This window comes from Anarhichas minor, unplaced genomic scaffold, assembly GCF_050575085.1.
Source record: "Anarhichas minor isolate MPS153535 unplaced genomic scaffold, ASM5057508v1 ptg000056l, whole genome shotgun sequence".
Taxonomy (NCBI): Eukaryota; Metazoa; Chordata; class Actinopteri; order Perciformes; family Anarhichadidae; genus Anarhichas; species Anarhichas minor.
In genome coordinates, this window is record NW_027466502.1 from 7,501 (window position 1) to 27,500 (window position 20,000).

A 20,000-nucleotide genomic window follows, 5' to 3' on the forward strand; every position below is an offset into this window, starting at 1 on the left:
GTCTCTGCTGGAGGATCTGGGTCTCTCCACGGTGGACCGGTCTCTGCTGGAGGATCTGGGTCTGTCCACGGTGGACCGGTCTCTGCTGGAGTCTGAGCTGAAGGAGGTTCTGGTGAACCTGCATGAGTTCATCTGGTTTCACCAGAATCCGACCCGGTGGCTCCGATGACGAGCATCAAGAATAACTCTATAGAAACAGACCATCTTCTCTCTGATGGTCTCTTTCCTGATGGAGGTCTGATAGAGGATCAGGACTACACGGAGACTGGTTCATATAGAGGATCAGGACTACACTGAGACTGGTTCATATAGAGGATCAGGACTACACTGAGACTGGTTCAGGACCAGGTAAAAGTTCCTCACTGTGACTTTAAGAGTAGTTTTTATTGACAGGAACCACATGAAGGATAACTAGAGGAGATGTTGCGTCTGGTCCTGGTTCATGGAGAGGACCAGGACAAGACTGAGACTGGTTCATGGAGAGTCAGAGGAAGAGCTCGCTGCTCTCCACTCATCTCACTCTGTTCACTTTAAGACTTGAAGCTCAGGTCACTAGATGTCAGAGGATCAGACGCAAGAGAGTTCAAGTTTCTCTGATGGTACATCACATGGTCGTGTGTGTGTGTGTGCGTGTGTGTGTGTGTGTGTGTGTGTGTGTGTGTGCGTGCGTGCGTGCGTGTGTGTGTGTGTGTGTGTGTGTGTGTGTGTGCGTGTGTGTGTGTGTGCGTGTGTGTGTGTGTGTGTGTGTGTGTGTGTGTGTGTGCGTGCGTGCGTGTGTGTGTGTGTGTGTGTGTGACACAGTTGTGTCTACCTTTTGAAGTGATTTGGCTGGCGGCTGCTGGATGCCCGGAGGATGGAGGGATGGACAGATTTAGAAAGAGACAGCTGTCTGAATAGATAGAAGATCCAGAGCAGAAGAGACAGACTTTCCATCTGAACTTCTCAGGAGGTTACAGACGAGGTCGGCTAACTGGGACGAAGACTCAGAGTTACTGTGTTTGTTTAAACAGTTGGTCTGAACGGTGATCATTGTAACCTGAAGGAAACCTTTTCTTATTATCTCTCATAGCTCTGTGATGAATCTGCTCTCTTTACGTCTTCTGTCTCTGAACAGCAACAGATCAGAGAGGTTCTATTCTTCTGCTCATCTTTGAGCTGCAGACGATTCATCCAAACCAAACAGGGCCGTCAGCTCCGCAGCTTTAGATCGGATTTAAGAGAAAGGAGGAATTTCACGCTCTGTTGTTTCACACCAACATTTTCCACCGGCTTTCTCTCCCATATAAGGTGTGTGTGTGTGTGTGTGTGTGTGTCTGTGTGTGTGTGAGTGTGTGTGTGTGTGTCTGTGTGTGTGTGAGTGTGTGTCTGTGTGTGTGTGAGTGTGTGTGTGTGTGTCTGTGTGTGTGTGAGTGTGTGTCTGTGTGTGTGTGAGTGTGTGTGTGTGTGTCTGTGTGTGTGTGAGTGTGTGTGTGTGTCCACTGACCCCTGTTGTCCTCCGGTCTTTCCACCGTAGAGACTGACAACCTTATATAGAGCTGCAGGAGCTGAGAGGACTGAGCGGGACGGTGAGTCCTTATCCGGCCTGTCAGCTCACCTGATTGGTTCATGGATGGAGGCCATCACTCTGAGGACAACATCTGTAACACCTGTAACATCTGTAGCAAATGTAGCAACTGTAACACCTGTCAAAGCTTCATGTCTTAAAGCTGCATCCTCTCTAGTGTCCACCAGGGGGCGACTCCTCTGGTTGTATAGAAGTCTATGAGAAAATGACTCTACTTCTCTCTTGATTTATTACCTCAGTAAACATTGTAAACATGAGTTTATGGTCTCAATCTCTAGTTTCAAGTCTTCTTCAATACAGCATGATGTTCATTTAGTACATTATGGTCCATTTAGAGTCACACAGACCATAAAGCAGGGGATGCTTTAGGGCGGGGCTACACGGTGATTGACAGGTCTCTACTAGAGACGTATACGGCGTCTCTACGTCACTCCTCAGTTCAAATATGGTCACTTCCTGTTCACTGGTTGAGAAAAAACAAGATGGCGACGGCCTAAACGCTGAACTAGAGGCTTCAAAACGTCCACAAACCAACGAGAGACATCAGTGATCATCAGACTGAAGGGATCACGTCTCCTCTCGTCTGTCTCATTGAGATCAAAGCAGCTGACCTCACTGTTAAAAGTGGTTGATTACAGTGAAAGCTGCAACTATTAAATGATTAAATTAAATGAATCATGACGTTTCTCTGATTGCAGCTTCTTAAATGTGACAATAAACTGAATATCTTTGACTTGTGGACAAAACAAAACGACGTCATAGACTTTAGGAAACACGTGTTTCTTCTTTTCCTCACATTCTAAACACCAAACAACTAATGGATGAATCAGAGTCATTGAGAACGCTCGCTCCTCGCTCTGTTATCGGACACAGAGGACTCAGACAGGTAGCAGCTCGTCATGAAGAGCAGACGAGCGGCGTTCACTTTTCATGACTCAGCACTTCTTTTGTTGTATTTAATGCCGACTGTGACGAGTTAAAAGCTTTAATGATATTAACGTTAATCTTCTGGAAATCCGTTTTCCGCTGCTTCATGTTGGGAGTGAGGAGGCAGCCGGAGGCCTCAATGTAAGACATCGATAGTTCACTTATTAGTAACGTATTACATCATATGATGCGTCTGAATGTTTGTTTCCTTGATGTTTTTCACGCTGAGTCAGCAATAAAAGAGTTTCATTGTTTCTCACTGCAGGAGTCTCAGATGCAGCGTAACGTGTTTCACCACCAGAGAGATGTTTACTGTCTGAACATCAGCTGCTGTCTGTTTACAGGAGCACAGTTCATTTTATTCTTTCTCTAAATCAAAGCTGCAATATTCATAATTCATATTCTGCGTGTCCTGATGCTAGTGAACGAGGCGGCTCTTTGAGTGAATTCAGCAGCGTTTGTGTTTGCTGCTCATTTTAACAGAATTGGGTTATAAAGTAAATATTAAACTGAACAAACAGAATTTTCCCGTTTTGTAAAAATACATGAAAATATAAAATACAAGATTAGACTGTTAACTTAGATGTGTAATGTAAAATACCGTGCCATTTTTTGTTTTCATTTCCTGAAAGAACATAAAAAATGTTTCATTCTTTCACAAATATTTACTTTACTTGTGTATTCTGTTGTCATTCTCAGGAGGCTTAATATCTTTATCATCTGATAAACAGATAGAAAAGAGAACACAAGATAAAGATCAATAGAGAAAATACACAAAGTGTCAACATAGAAACATGAAATATGAAATGTGTCTTCATAACACTCATATCTCTTCATAAAAATGGGTAATACATGAATGAAAACAGGTGTAAACAGTCATCATCATACATAAATAAACAACAAGAGTATTTCTGGTTCTGGTCACTTTCAGCTGAACTAGAATCATCAACAGATTCTAGAGTTAATGGAACGTTCACTTCCTGCAGATTATGTTCTAATGAAGCCTCAGAGAAGATTATTATGAAGTTATGAAGAACATGAGAAGGTTTATCCAACAGAGCGGTGTTCATATAGTGCCGAGGTCTTCAACAGGGGTCCGCGACCCCTAGGGGGTCCGCGGAGGTACTGCAGGGGGGTCGTGACACACACACACACACACACTCATATGTATGTATATGTGTGTGTTTGTGTGTGTGTGTGTGTGTGTGTCTTGTCAGAGACCTGACAGCATCCTGATAACGTGACCTTTTAAATCCTGAAACTAAAGCTCTGATTGGCTGCAAACCGTTTTTCTTCTTCTGTTGTTCCAGTAAACGTTTGTGTTTCAGTCTCAGTATGTTGTTGGATTTATTTTAAACCTCAGAGGTCTGATTATGTGAGAGAAGAACATGTAGTAATCTATAATAATCTAATGTATATAATATATAGTAGAACTGTCACAGTTGTAATACTTTAACTACATGTTACTGACGATACTGAAATACTTTTACTGCAGTAAAGAGTCAGAATACTTCCTCCTTTACGTCACAGCTTCACTAACGAAGCGATCCTCGCGAGAACCGGAAGTTGAAACCGGAAGCGATCCTCGCGATCCTACCCCCAAGACCCGTTTGAGAGGAGAACTTTGAGGAGAACCTTCAGGCCAAAGAGCTGATATCAGATCAGCCTGACCTCACAATCAGACAGCAGATGAGCGGGAAAGGAAAGGGAAGTTTCTGGTTCAAAAATAGTTTGAACCAGAAACTGAGCACAAACACAAAGAGTCGCTCTCTGCATCAAACACACAACAAGGAAACACGATAATAGATTCCTGCACGTATGAGTGGTGTGAATATAATGAACTTTGATTCATTCATTTCATATTTCACATCTTATAAAAACATCTTGTCAATAATATTTTACGTAGTCATATCTTATGCATATTCATAAGATATTGTAAAATATTATAAAGGAGGAGGCTTCAAATAAGCCTCCTGCGGATTCCTGTGACATTTATTTATCTCTGTTATGTTTGTTTATTTTTATTGTTATTGTTTACATTGTAAAGCCTCTCCTCTGTGGACCAGTGGTCAGGACTTCCTTTTGATAGGATAAATACATATATATACCTGGATACAGTCACTTTATTTTACTGAATATACTGACACACTTTTACTGAAGGAACATTTATGAATGCACTACTTTTACTATGTTAATAATAATACTACATTTTATTTGTATAGCGCTTTAAAAGATACTCAAAGACACGTTACATGGTAACAACAGAAACAATAGAAGTAACTACAATAACAACAAAAATAGATGATATATATATATATATATATATATATATATATATATATATATATACACATAACAGTAAGGACACGATTCGTGTAGTGGAGTATTCTCACAGTGTGATATAATTTCCTGCAATAATTATCTGAATACTTTTTCTTGGTTCCTGGAAACAGTGTCAGAGTGAGAGCTCTGTCACGTGTCTCCGCCTCTGTGCTGCTCTCCTCCTCCTCCGCTAGCTTAGCTTGCTAGCTAGCTGTAGCTCAGGTAAACATGGCCATGTCACAGGCTCTGTCAGAGGAGGAGTTCCATCGGATGCAGGTGAGATACATACACACGACAGGTGTTTTTGTCAGTCTGTGTGTGTGTTTGTCAGTCACACACACACACCTGTCGGTGTTGCAGTCAGGTGCAGCATCACTGACAGCGACGTTAGCTCGACGTTAGCTCGCTCATGCTAGCCGTTAGCGGTAATAATAATAATATCTATATAACAGTAATGTCACGTGATTCTGATCGGATGTATCGATCTGATTGATTACAGACTGATGGAGGCATCTTTGATTGACAGGTTAACGACAGCTCAGGCCATAGCCAGCGGTTGGCTCAGTTTAGCTTAGTTTAGCTTAGCCTCTGAGGAGGAAAAAAAAAATGGTTCCATGTAGCATGTTAGCTTTCCTGAAGCTAACACTTGTTTGTAGCCGTGAGCTAACATGTTAGCATCCACGAGACAGAGTCACGAGCTCACAGACACAGAGGTTTAATGAACAGTTATGTAGTAAAAGTACACATGATACACACTCACTTATACTACAGAGGTACTCTGATCCTTTACTACAGTAAAAGTACTAATACACACTGTGTAAATGTACTGCACTCTAAACCTTACAGAATGCAGTAAAAGTATACGAATGTAGTGAAAGTAATTGATCCTGTTGGTTAGTTTAATCTACATCAATGCTTCATATTCATGATGATTATATATTAATAATATTAATATTCTATAAGAACATCACTTTTAATCATGAATTCACTTTTAAGAGCAGAACAAAGTTATTCATCATGAGGTGATGATGATGATGGTGGTGTGTGTGTGTGTGTGTGTGTGTTCTAAGGCTCAGCTGTTGGAGCTTCGCACTCAGAACTATCAGCTGTCTGATGATCTCAGGAAGAACTCGTCAGGTAAAACACCTGTTTGATGATGATGATGATGCTGCATTTTATTTCGTGATATGATGAATATTGATGATTAATTGATGATTAATTGATCCTTAATGTCGCTGACGGTTTGTTTATAACGATGTTTGTTTTCAGAGCTCAACGTTCTCCGTCAGAAGAATGTTGTTCTGGAAAAAGATTTCATCAAAGCACAGAAGGTAAACAATGCTTTATTATTATTATTATTATTATTATTATTATTAGTTTCACCTACATTTTGAGGTTTGATGTCTTAATGTTTTATATTCTCATTTTTAAACTAATTTAAATTCTCAGATTTAACTCATATTTATCAAATATTTAGTTTATTTTAATGATTTTATTTTTACTTGTTTTTCTTCAGGCTTTGAATAAGAGCAAGAAAGCTCAGGTGAGTTTTCATTCTCTTCTTCTTTCTAATTAATATTCTATTCAATTTAATTATCTAGAATATTTTAGTTTAAACTTTAAATTGTAGTTTCAGTATTTTTTACATTATTATATTTAAATGATAAATACCTGATTTGATGCGTTATAATTCTAGTGTACTAATGAATAAATATATAATCAGATAATGAATGAGTTGGTACATTAAACGTGCTGCAGGAGGTGGAGGCGCTGCTGGGTGAGAACGAGATGCTTCAGAGTAAACTTCACAGTCAAGAAGAAGACTTCAGACTACAGAACAGCACGCTGATGACGGAGCTCTCCAAGGTACCGCCCACCTGACACACCTGGTACACTGTTTACCTGACGCGGTGCGTTCAGGAACACTGCAACATGAAGTCCTTCATCTCTATGAAACAGAACCATCATGACTAGAAGTGGAGAATAGAACATGTCTTTAGTGGAGTTAATGAACACAGTTGATAACAAAACAAGTTACATTTCTTTGATTTCTGACGGAAGCATTCGTCACACATGATGTGTTCAAGGACCGTTGGAAAGATGAACATCCCACGATCCTTTTACATCTCTTGTCTGAGATAAACGATGTGAATTCTGTCCCATTTGTTTCCAGCTGTGTACGCAGATCGAACAGCTGGAACAGGAGAACCAGGGCCTGAAGGAAGGAGGAGGAGCTTCATCATCAAACTCCGCCTCCAGTCCCGTAGATGGAGAGCTGCTCCGCATGCAGGCCGAAAACTCCGCCCTCCAGAAGAAGATGAAAGGTGAGCTGTGATTGGCTGCAGGTGGGGCAGGTGAACACACCTCAGGTGAAAGCTCAAGAACAGAATCAAACGGGTTTAAAATGCCTCCTCAGTGTTTCTATTTATTTTATGAGTTGATGAACAGAACATTTAATCTGAAACTATTTTGATGATTGATTTATTATTTTTGTAATTTTTCAAGCAAAAAAAACAAAACATGTTGTCTCAGTAAACAATTTGATATGTTGGTTAAATAAAACAATCTAAATATATTTGATATATTTTGAATATATAACAGAATAATTGTTACTTGCTGTCCTGTTCTTCTTTTTAAAGGTTACATTTTTAACTTTTACACATTAAAATGGATGGATAGATGGATATCTGGATGGATGGATGGATAGATATCTGGATGGATGGATGGATAGATAGATGGATGGATAGATGGATATCTGGATGGATAGATATCTGGATGGATGGATGGATAGATGGATATCTGGATGGATGGATGGATAGATATCTGGATGGATGGATGGATAGATATCTAGATGGATGGATAGATGGATATCTGGATGGATAGATATCTGGATGGATGGATGGATAGATATCTGGATGGATGGATGGATAGATATCTGGATGGATGGATGGATAGATATCTGGATGGATGGATGGATAGATATCTGGATGGATGGATGGATAGATATCTGGATGGATGGATGGATGGATATATGGATAGATGGATATCTAGATGGATATCTAGATGGATAGATATCTGGATGATGGATTTCTCTCCTCAGTCCTTCAGGAACGCTACGACAAGTCCAACCAGAGCGTTACCACGGAGACGGACGGGTCGGCTGGCGCCAACGGAGTCTCTGATGTCACGGGGAGAGGGGCGGAGCCTGCAGCTGAGGGAGCCAATGAGAGACTGGAACAGGTGACAGTCTCTTAAACAAATATTTATTTATAATTTATTTAGATATATATCATTCCTTTTTATCTTCACGTTATGTGATTAAACACCATAAATAAACGTTTAACGTGTTCTTCATGTTGAGTCTAGAGTGTTATTATTAACAGCTTTAATGAACAACAACAGTGAGATTATCGATGATGTAGCAGCATTGACGACTTAAAGCAGAAACACAATATTATTCTTCTATTTATTAACTGATTTATTCAGTGTTTTTAGTTTGGATTAAATCTTTGGAATCATCACGTTGAGCGTTGAACATTAAAAACAATAATATCCATAACAATCATAACTAATATCTGCTCCTCATGTTCTGTTTAACATGATTATCTGTTAATATCACTCTAATGTGAGCAGGCAGATGGAGGATGAAGACGTGTGAGACTTATAATCAGGATGTAATCTGCAGCTGATTGAAGGAGAAACAGCAGAAACATGTATTCAAATGATTGTTTAAAACATCTCAGCTCTTTAAAATCACCTGATGATTGTTTCTATTGTTTTAAACTCTGTCTGCAGACGGAGGCTCAGCTGGAACTCTCAGAGAAGCAGCTTCATGGTGAGTTTATGTTTTATTCACATGTATTAGACTCAAAGAAGAACTCCTGTCCTCTTGTGATCTGAGTAAAACTAAAAGCCTCCACGTGCTCTAATGTGTGTCTTTGAGTTTCCTTGATTTTGAAGCAGTGATACTGAAATACTTCGTAGTACTTAAATACTTTTACAGTTGATCAGTGAAGCTTTTGAGTTCCACATAGAAACAAACAGGACTTCTTCTCCATGAGGTCTCTAGAAGCTGATTTCTGCTGACTGCGGGTGAATTCACTGAAGGATTGTTTCCTCTGAACCTGCAGAAATACGACTAGAATAATGGTTCCTTTAGCTGAAGCTCCGGAGCAAACCGCTGATGTGTACGCATATTTAAATGAGCTGGTACGACAGAAACTCACTGCTCTTATTCTCACTTTTACGTGTGAGTTATTGTAATGAGACGTTACCATAGTTATTGAGATAGCAGGTGAAGCATCGATCCATTCTGTGTGAACTCACCCCTCACTCTTCTCTTCTGTTGCTTGATTTTTGCACCAGTTATCATTTACATGATTAATTTAAAGCATGTGGACAATTATTAAAGAGACATAAAGATCCAGTCTGGTTTTAACTTGTACTCCTAGTGATAGATATAACACACATAAACCCAGCAGCGTGAAATAATACGTGTTTATTAATGAGTGTTTTTGTTGATTGTGTCTTTTATTTGAGGACTAACTAACGGTGAAGTTGCAGCTTTGCTTTGTTAAAGCGTAGAGCAGCTAGCTGGATGAGGACAGACACACACTACCAGCTGACCAGTAAACATAAACTATTATCTATTATCTATTATCTATCTACTGAGGCTCCTGAATGAGGTATTTTCTGACAGAGCTGCAAAGACTCTTTAAACCTGTAGACGATGTGTTTATCAGTGAACTCAGCCGGTGATGACGTCATTCTCTGGGTTCACTTCGTCTAAACTAATGAAAAGCAGATGTCTGAGAGAAGGTCCTTAAAGCCACAAATAATATATGTAAAACAAAGTACATATACACATATTGTGTTTGTTAGTAGGTTATGTAACAGTATTGTTGTGTCTTTATTTGACTACAGATGTATTTTATTCAACCCTAAGAAGAAACCATGAAGCTGTTGCTTCTCTTTAGAACATGAGGTAGTGGTGCTGATTTTTGACTTTGCTGCTCAGCCAGAAAACAAACAAACAAACACCCAGACTGGGATGTGGTCCGCTAGGAGCCGGTCTAGTGTGGGTCTGTCCTAACAGACTGCCCCCCCTGCTGTGTGCGGCGCCCCCTTTAGGCCGGTCAGAGAAGAGCGTAGAGGTTGTAGCTAAGCAGGCAGCGATAGGCTGGTCGGCTCTCTGTCCAATAACTCACTGCTTTGGACCAGAGATGGAGATGAAACTGAACACGGAGCAGGAGGAGAAGAGGCTGCTGAGGGAGAGGGTCCACACGCTGGAGGTACACACACACACACACACACCTGAGGGAGAGGGTCCACACGCTGGAGGTACACACACACACACACACCTGAGGGAGAGGGTCTACACGCTGGAGGTACACACACACATCTGAGGGAGAGGGTCCACACGCTGGAGGTATACACACACACACATATCTGAGGGAGAGGGTCCACACGCTGGAGGTACACACACACACACCTGAGGGAGAGGGTCCACATGCTGGAGGTACACACACACACACACCTGAGGGAGAGGGTCCACACGCTGGAGGTACACACACACACACACACACCTGAGGGAGAGGGTCGACATGCTGGAGGTACACACACACACGCACACACACACTTGAGGGAGAGGGTCCACACGCTGGAGGTATACACACACACCTGAGGGAGAGGGTCCACACGCTGGAGGTATATACACACACACCTGAGGGAGAGGGTCCACACGCTGGAGGTATACACACACACACACCTGAGGGAGAGGGTCCACACGCTGGAGGTATACACACACACACACACCTGAGGGAGAGGGTCCACACGCTGGAGGTATATACACACACACCTGAGGGAGAGGGTCCACACGCTGGAGGTACACACACGCACACACACACACACCTGAGGGAGAGGGTCCACATGCTGGAGGTACACACACGCACACACACACTTGAGGGAGAGGGTCCACACGCTGGAGGTATACACACACACACACACACACTTGAGGGAGAGGGTCCACACGCTGGAGGTACACACATACACACACACACACTTGAGGGAGAGGGTCCACACGCTGGAGGTACACACATACACACACACACACTTGAGGGAGAGGGTCCACACGCTGGAGGTACACACATACACACACACACACCTGAGGGAGAGGGTCCACACGCTGGAGGTATATACACACACACACACCTGAGGGAGAGGGTCCACACGCTGGAGGTACACACACACCTGAGGGAGAGGGTCCACACGCTGGAGGTACACACATACACACACACACACACTTGAGGGAGAGGGTCCACACGCTGGAGGTATACACGCACACACACACACACCTGAGGGAGAGGGTCCACATGCTGGAGGTACACACACGCACACACACACTTGAGGGAGAGGGTCCACACGCTGGAGGTATACACACACACACACACACACTTGAGGGAGAGGGTCCACACGCTGGAGGTACACACATACACACACACACACTTGAGGGAGAGGGTCCACACGCTGGAGGTATACACACGCACACACACACTTGAGGGAGAGGGTCCACATGCTGGAGGTACACACACGCACACACACACTTGAGGGAGAGGGTCCACACGCTGGAGGTATACACACACACACACACACACTTGAGGGAGAGGGTCCACACGCTGGAGGTACACACATACACACACACACACTTGAGGGAGAGGGTCCACACGCTGGAGGTATATACACACACACACACCTGAGGGAGAGGGTCCACACGCTGGAGGTACACACACACCTGAGGGAGAGGGTCCACACGCTGGAGGTACACACATACACACACACACACACTTGAGGGAGAGGGTCCACACGCTGGAGGTATACACACACACACACACACCTGAGCGAGAGGGTCCACACGCTGGAGGTATATACACACACACACACACACACCTGAGGGAGAGGGTCCACACGCTGGAGGTACACACATACACACACACACACACACACACCTGAGGGAGAGGGTCCACACGCTGGAGGTACACACATACACACACACACACACACACACCTGAGGGAGAGGGTCCACACGCTGGAGGTACACACATACACACACACACACACACACACACACCTGAGGGAGAGGGTCCACACGCTGGAGGTACACACTTTTCACGAGACATGTTTATTGTTATTAGATGTTTTATTCTGTTGACTCTAACGTTTGTCTCTGTCTGTCTTCAGACGTCCAAACAGGCTGAAATCACCAAACTGCAGGAAGAGATTACAAAGGTAAAGTTTTATTGATCAGTTATTGATCGACTGAAAGGATTTTATTACTTTATAGATTATTAACAACTTTATAAAAACACTGTTGGAACATTAAATTCAATAAAGTCAATATCGTTTGTTCAGTATAAATATATATATATAAAATATATAATAATTTGATGATGATTTCCTTTCTCTCTGTCCCTGTCTGTGTCTCTCTCTGTCTCTCTCTCTCTGTGTCTCTCTCTCTCTGTCTCTGTCTGTGTGTCTCTCTCTCTGTCTCTCTCTGTCTCTCCAGCTGTCTGACAGGTTAAAGAAGAAGCAGGAGAGGTGAGACATCTACAGAATAATGAGAACAGAGTATTTGTACATGATGATGTGAGACGTTAGTGTTCCAGTTAAAGTAGAAACTTCACAACAAGTTTTTTTCTGTTTTGTAGTTTTCAGCGTCTGCAGGGAGAGAAGGAGGCTCTGTACAACGACAGCAGGTCAGAACTCTGCTTATACTGATTATACTACTAATAGTACTACTGCTAGTGCTGCTGTTACTGTGACTTCTACTACCACTAGTAATACTACTATTGTTACTATTACAGCTGCTGCTGTCTGTATTATAACGCTACTGTTAATACCATTAATGCTCCTTACAGCTAATACTTGCTACTCATGGTACTACTACCTCTTTGTTGTGTTGTACATCACATGTTGACGTGTTGTTGGTTGTTGTTTGCGTCGCTGCAGGACAAAGATCGATGAGATCAACCAAAGAAAAGAGGAGGAGCTTAAGGCCATGAACATCCGCATCCAGAAACTACATTCGGACGTCGTGGCAGCCAATCAGGTCTCAGTGACACCGAGAAGTACTCTGATCTATTACTGAAGTAAAAGTAGTAGTACCACAGTGAAGAAATACTCTGTTACGAGTTAAAGTCCTGCATTCAAAGGGTTACTTATGTTGGGAACGTAAAGGAGCGTGTTTGGTTATCAGCAAATATGCAACTAAACTATCAACATCAATGGAGTTATTAACATCAATAAGTTAATTAGTAATTACTAATAATAACGGGGCACCACCCTGCGGACAGGGACCAATAACCAAACTATAAACTAAGTCTCATAATTAGTGTTCACTCACGATATTAACAGTCTGAATACTATTACACGTTTGGAGTGAGAGTGAAGGTTTAAGTTCGAGCACAGGCCACTACATCCAGTTATTATTACACACGTATGCACAAGTAATCACAGACGACTGCTCTTTAAAATATAACAGAGTTTATTAAATCAAAATAATAAATGATCGAATCAGATAATATCAAAACCAACAACACTATCATACAATTATATTTCTAATACCTAAAATCAAATGAATAAAGTGGGGTAAGGATATGTATATATGTAGGTGTGTGTGCGTGTGTGTGTGTGTGTGTGCGTGGAAAAGGGGGGAGCCACTCAGACAGTGGGGGGGGTGATCTCAAAACGGGGCGTGGACCTACGAGCAAAGATGGCTGAGTCTAGAGACTACGACAAGATGGCTGAGAGGGGCAACGTTGTGTAACCACGTGGGGTGACACACACTAACTCTCACTCACAGAGCCGATTTAAAGAAGAGAGAATAAAACCGAAACAAATAAAAAGAATCCCCAAACAAAACAGATCGTTATCACTGCGGTGAGATGCGAGTATTGCTTCCTTATCACCCCGAAACTCGGTCGGCGAGACGAGGGTCGGCCACGTGGTTTTAGTTCTTAAAGTAATAAAATCACAAGCTCCACATCCACTAGCAGTGATAGATCTAATGCAAACAGTTACAGCAGGAAATACACAATATAACGGGATGCTTGCGCAATAACACGTTATAAACACGACAGTAACTTAACAAAACAAGATACAGGAATAACAACGGAATAAACTAATAATCTAAATTAAACTGCCCAGATACCAAGATAACTCTAACTGTTAGAAGCTTCTTTTCGATGGACCGGTCCTCGAGTGGTAGGAGACCCTCGGTGGCGCTCTGCTGCGGAGCTTGGCGCAGACTCGACCTCCTCGCTGCAGAGAGGAGGTTTAACTTCGGCTGAGGGACGGGGGTGACTCGTCCGTTGCCGGAAATCTTCGGCTGGTAGAAAGGGGATTAGTCGCCCTTTTTGCCGGCAATGTGTACACTAAAGGGTGGGGGAACGGGTCGTAGAAGTTATCCGTTCTCGCACTACAGGATCCAAAACAAAAATATAAAACACAGTCTGTGGTTCAACCAGCGAATGTAACATGTGACCTGATAGGATTTGATGAGGCAAGCGCTTCCTTGTGGACCTCCTTGCACCAGCGCGTGTCTGGACGGAAGAGAAAGAATCGAGCTGTGCTCTGGCTTATAAACCAGGTAGTACAACCAGTGGGGGGCCCTTTCTTGGCCAATGAGGGACCAGCATCAGGTTCCGGCTGGAGCTAGGAGGTGTGGTCATCCGGCTTGGAGTCTTTATCAGACCCCAGATCAGGCGCTTTGTGGAAAGGAAGGAGACATGGGCGCTTCTTTGGTTGAAAGCACATGTGAGGGTCTCAGCCAGCCAGGAGACCAGGGTCAGACCCCAACACTTAAATGAAAGTACAGAAGTATCAGCATCAAAGTACTTATAATGTAGAATACTATATATTATACTATTGTCTTATAATTATTGATGCATTCATGTGTTCATCATCATTTTAAAATAAAAAAAAATGTCCTCACCAGCGAGTTAAAAACAAAAAAATGAAACTGCTCATAATTCATCTCTAATATTTATTTTATATTTATGTAAACAAACAACTGGATTTATTCAAGTTTCTCATCAAAAACTTTACTTTAATCTTGTAAATTACTACATTTAAACATGATAACGTTATAATTTACCTTCGCGTAATACTCATTCGTACTGAAAAGAGCTTGAACGCATCACAGTGTTACTCAATGGAACCTCCGTTAACGTTAGCCGTTAACGAGCTTCGTTTTTCAGCCAAGCAGCACTGTGCTAGCAGCTAACCGCTAACGTTAACTAGCTCTCCAACTGCCGATTACGACACAGATGTCTTGTGCACGATGTCGCGTCATCAGAGAGAAACTAGATATCGTATTAATAATCTGAAATCACATAGTCCGACAAGTAACTAAAGATATCAGATAAATATAGTGAAGAAGAAGTAATAAAGTAGTATGAAATATAGATACTCAATTAAAGTACAAGTACCTTAAAAAAATAGTGTGACTGACGTTGTGTGTTTTGTGTTTTTAGACAACAGCCGAGCTGAGAGAGCAGCTGCAGAGCAAAGAGAAGGAACATGACCTGGCTCTGCACACCTTGAGAGATCAGGTAACACACACACACACACACACACACACACACACACACACACACACACACACACACACACACACACACAATCAGGAAACAGGAAGAGGGAGTTAACAGAAGGAAACATCTGAAGAGAAAGAAAGACCCTAAATGTAGTACTACTAAGTGTAGTAAAGTACATTTACATCCAGACAGCGTGTTCTTTCTCTCCTCACACATTTGTTCATAATGAAGCTACAATATTGGCTCCAAACAAGTGTGAAAAAAACCATTTTCCACAACAAGGCTGAGGAGGAGACGAGGAAACAGAGTGAGAGATGAGGAACTAAAAACTGACGACTTCAGGGTTTCCTGCTCTGCTCTTTCACTTGAACATATTTCTCTGCCAAAGTGATTCAGTCACGAAAACTTCATTTATATTCACAAGGGCTGCACAGTATCGAGTCACGTAACGTGAGGCGTTGAGAAGAAGAGCTGGAAAAACAAAAAGTCAGACGGAACCAACATTCCAGCTTTAAATCCGTCGAAAAAAAAGCGCCTTAAATCAAACGTGTGGGAGCATTTTCACAAGATGGACGTCTAGTTTTATAAAGCGTGATGTTGAAAAGCTGAATATGTTCCACTCTCTTCAAGATAATCATCCACCCCATTATGCATGATGAACGTTACACGATAGAACTAACTGGACACGGTCGTTGATGATAAAGAAACTTCTTTAGTTCGTTATATTAGAAATATTCTGATTAATAGTTGTAGAAACTGTGAAACCGTGATATTTTCCTCCGACAATAATTGTTTCTTTTTGCAACCAAATCTTCCTTTTTGTTTTTAATAAATTGATCAAGAACAGTCGGTTGTTGGTCGGCTGTTTATGCAGAGACTCTGAGTGATCGATGTTCCATCGGACTGACTTCTCTTGTCAATGAGTCGGGGAAAATAAGATCCGTGCAAAGTTTCATCGAGTAATGGCGATACATTGTGCAGCCCTTTATTCAAAAAGTAAAATAAATGACTTATAAAAGAAGATATTGTATGTTTTCAGTGTCACTTTGGCAGTTAAAGCCTGGTGTGTTTCTGCCTGCTGCTCTCTGTGTTTCTGCCTTTATCCTGCTCTTGTCCTCCTCTGCTCTTTCTTCTTCTTGTCACTTTGGCTGTACTGTTCCCAATTTTCTTCTTTTGGTTCACGTTCTTTGTTTTTCTTGCCTTTTTTATTTGTTTGTTTTATTTCCGGTACTCTTTGCTGGTGTCTTTCTGGGCTGGTCTCTCTGCTGCCCCCTGCCTGTGGTGCGTCGGTACTGCAGGTAGCCAATCAGAGTGCAATCAGTCAAGAACAGGTGGACAACATCCTGCAGGAGAACGATGCTCTAAGGACAAACCTAGCTGCTCTAGAACAGGTAATACTCCTAGAGAACATCACGTAGAACCATAACACTACGTCTACTCCAAGGACTAATTTAGCTGCTCTAGAACAGGTAATACTCCTAGAGAACATCATCCGGTAGTTTAATCCCCAAACACTGTTCTGTGGACTAACCCAGCTGCCATAAACAGGACATATACCTGGAGAACATTACATAGAACAATAACAAAATGTCATCTACAACCTCAACGCTACGACAATGAATATAAAACCTTAATGCTGGACCATTGGTTTAAAGAATAACATAGCAACCCTAGAACAGGTGCAGTGTATAAATAGCTAGAACCTAGCTGCTTCACACCCGATAATAAATCTGGAGAACATATCTAGTGATTTAAGGTCTGTGAACTAACCTAGCTGCTATAAAACGGGTACATCTAGAACATTACATCTAGAACCCCAACCGTACAACAGTGTTTTAAAAAAATTAATATGTTGCTACAGAACTTGTATTAGACTTGACTAGACGGATTTATGCAATCTGTAATTCTGTCTTTCAGAAATATTATCTAGAACCCATTTTACATCTAAAACACTAGCTTCCCCTAATGTTTCACTACTCAGACGCTTGGATCCTAAACAAAATTTTCTAGAACACCTTACCCAGTTTGGACCTGTACCGCCATCTTGCAGGACAACCGAGCTCTGAGGACTAATCTGTGCGCTCTTCAACAGGTAATTATATCTCAGACCCAACTTAGAACCCTTGTCTAGAACCTTAACCTTAGATTGATGGTCTGAAACCAATGTAGGCCTCAGTGACTTGCCACTTTTGTAAAATTTGCTTTAAAACCTTCATCATTAAATAGCATTTCTAAAGTTTCAGGTCATGTTGCCTCTTTAACTCTAAACTGATGTTACCATGCTAACGCTAGCTCTTTTACGTCAGCTTCACATCTGTAATGTTACGTGTCCACAGAGGCCTTTTTGGACGTGAATGCAGCCTTTCGCCTGAATATTTAGAGACAACTAAACTACAACTAGTTTGTGAGATGCAACCTGTTTTTAATTTAATGATGCCTAAAACTCAACTTAAACTGAGCCAACTTTGAACTTTTGCAAAGCTGTTGCAGCCGATTCCAGTCCTTAAACAGTAACCCGACATCTAGAGAACTCGTAGAACCTCAACTAGAACCTGTGTATGTTCTCTGAATCATTCATCTCCTTCTCATCTGCTTGATACTATGTTACTACGTTACTCGTAGAATCAATCGTTTTTTATTCGCCTCATTCGCTTCATTCACGCTGGAGAGGGGGCGTGGCTTAACTCCATGGAAGCCGTTATCAACTGAGCCCTTTATTTCCTGCATCAACATGGAAGAACCTGTATTTCTGCTCAGTACTTGTTGTAGAAGTCCCAGAGATCCAGAGGAACTAAACGCCTTCTTGTCTGGTTCATGACATCATGTGGAGGAGTTCTCACTGTGTCTAGTGAGACACACGTCAGCTGGTTTACTTCAGCTGTATGAACCAAAATACACAGATTTCACTTTGATCTCAATAAACTGATACAAAAGATGCTGAAATATCTACATGATGATGATTTGTAAAAAGTCAGAATTCATGTTTTGTTAGTTCTCTCCTCAAGACGACAAGTAAACAACTTTTAAAATGTTTGTTTTCTGAATGGTCTGGTTCTATCGGTGCTATGCTAAGCTAACATTGTAGCAGCTCATCAGCACTCAACATAACGTCATCTAGACGTTAATACAGCAGAGTAGTTTGTATCTGGTTTATTATACACATACATGTATACACATAATTTGGTCTCTACTCATAGTTTGGTCTCAACTCATAGTTTGGTCTCTACTCATAGTTTGGTCTCAACTCATAGTTTGGTCTCGACTCATAGTTTGGTCTCTGCTCATAGTTTGGTCTCGACTCATAGTTTGGTCTCTACTCATAGTTTGGTCTCTACTCACAGTTTGGTCTCGACTCATAGTTTGGTCTCTGCTCATAGTTTGGTCTCGACTCATAGTTTGGTCTCTGCTCATAGTTTGGTCTCGACTCATAGTTTGGTCTCTACTCATAGTTTGGTCTCTACTCACAGTTTGGTCTCTACTCACAGTTTGGTCTCTACTCACAGTTTGGTCTCGACTCACAGTTTGGTCTCGACTCACAGTTTGGTCTCTACTCACAGTTTGGTCTCTACTCACAGTTTGGTCTCTACTCACAGTATGGTCTCGACTCACAGTTTGGTCTCGACTCACAGTTTGGTCTCTACTCACAGTTTGGTCTCGACTCACAGTTTGGTCTCGACTCACAGTTTGGTCTCGACTCACAGTTTGGTCTCGACTCACAGTTTGGTCTCGACTCACAGTTTGGTCTCGACTCACAGTTTGGTCTCGACTCACAGTTTGGTCTCTACTCACAGTTTGGTCTCGACTCACAGTTTGGTCTCGACTCACAGTTTGGTCTCGACTCACAGTTTGGTCTCGACTCACAGTTTGGTCTCTACTCATATGAGGTATCGTAGAGCTCTGGGTGAACACAGTAATACCATGAATCCATCCTCATCTCCATCACCAGAACTCTGCACTAGCAGGTGGTCATTTAAACACAAAGAAACATGAGTAAATTAAGTCGTTGTTGTTGTTGTTGTCGTGGTGCAGATCCAGACGGTGAAGACGCAGGAGATGAATCTCCTCCGTGAGCAGCAGGAGGCGCTGGCGCTGGAGCTGCAGCAGAGACGAGCTGAACAGGAGAACATGTTGGCTCAGAGGGACGACCTGGACTCCCAGCTGCAGGTAACACACACATACACATAAAGACCATACAGGTGATACAGATGATACAGATGATACAGATGATACAGATCACACAGGTGATACAGATGATACAGATGCTACAGATCACACAGGTGATACAGATGATACAGATGATACAGATCACACAGGTGATACAGATGATACAGATCACACAGGTGATACAGATGATACAGATCACACAGATGATACAGATGATACAGGTGATACAGATGCTACAGATCACACAGGTGATACAGATGATACAGATGATACAGATCACACAGGTGATACAGATGATACAGATGATACAGATCACACAGGTGATACAGATGATACAGATGATACAGATCACACAGATGATACAGATGATACAGGTGATACAGATGCTACAGATCACACAGATGATACAGATGATACAGATGATACAGATC

The 20,000-nt window shown here is 42.1% G+C and overlaps 1 protein-coding gene across 4 annotated transcripts in view; it reads left to right on the forward strand.

Moving 5' to 3' along the window:
• The first annotated feature begins 4,939 nt into the window (after positions 1-4,939).
• The window catches only part of gripap1 (GRIP1 associated protein 1), a 33,406-nt gene continuing 18,345 nt past the window's right edge, over positions 4,940-20,000 (forward strand). Inside the window, exons 1-17 of one of the 4 annotated variants that reach the window (XM_076076354.1) lie at positions 4,940-5,089; positions 5,884-5,950; positions 6,083-6,144; positions 6,330-6,356; positions 6,572-6,679; positions 6,987-7,137; positions 7,914-8,053; positions 8,609-8,648; positions 9,944-10,104; positions 12,050-12,097; positions 12,375-12,406; positions 12,517-12,564; positions 12,818-12,917; positions 15,343-15,420; positions 16,704-16,796; positions 17,456-17,497; positions 19,435-19,569. In XM_076076354.1, the coding sequence (XP_075932469.1) occupies positions 5,042-5,089; positions 5,884-5,950; positions 6,083-6,144; positions 6,330-6,356; positions 6,572-6,679; positions 6,987-7,137; positions 7,914-8,053; positions 8,609-8,648; positions 9,944-10,104; positions 12,050-12,097; positions 12,375-12,406; positions 12,517-12,564; positions 12,818-12,917; positions 15,343-15,420; positions 16,704-16,796; positions 17,456-17,497; positions 19,435-19,569 (1,380 nt within the window). In that variant the 5' untranslated portion in view covers positions 4,940-5,041. The remainder of the gene's footprint in view (positions 5,090-5,883; positions 5,951-6,082; positions 6,145-6,329; positions 6,357-6,571; positions 6,680-6,986; positions 7,138-7,913; positions 8,054-8,608; positions 8,649-9,943; positions 10,105-12,049; positions 12,098-12,374; positions 12,407-12,516; positions 12,565-12,817; positions 12,918-15,342; positions 15,421-16,703; positions 16,797-17,455; positions 17,498-19,434; positions 19,570-20,000) is intronic. The other 3 variants (XM_076076356.1, XM_076076355.1, XM_076076357.1) reach the window with 3 other exon arrangements.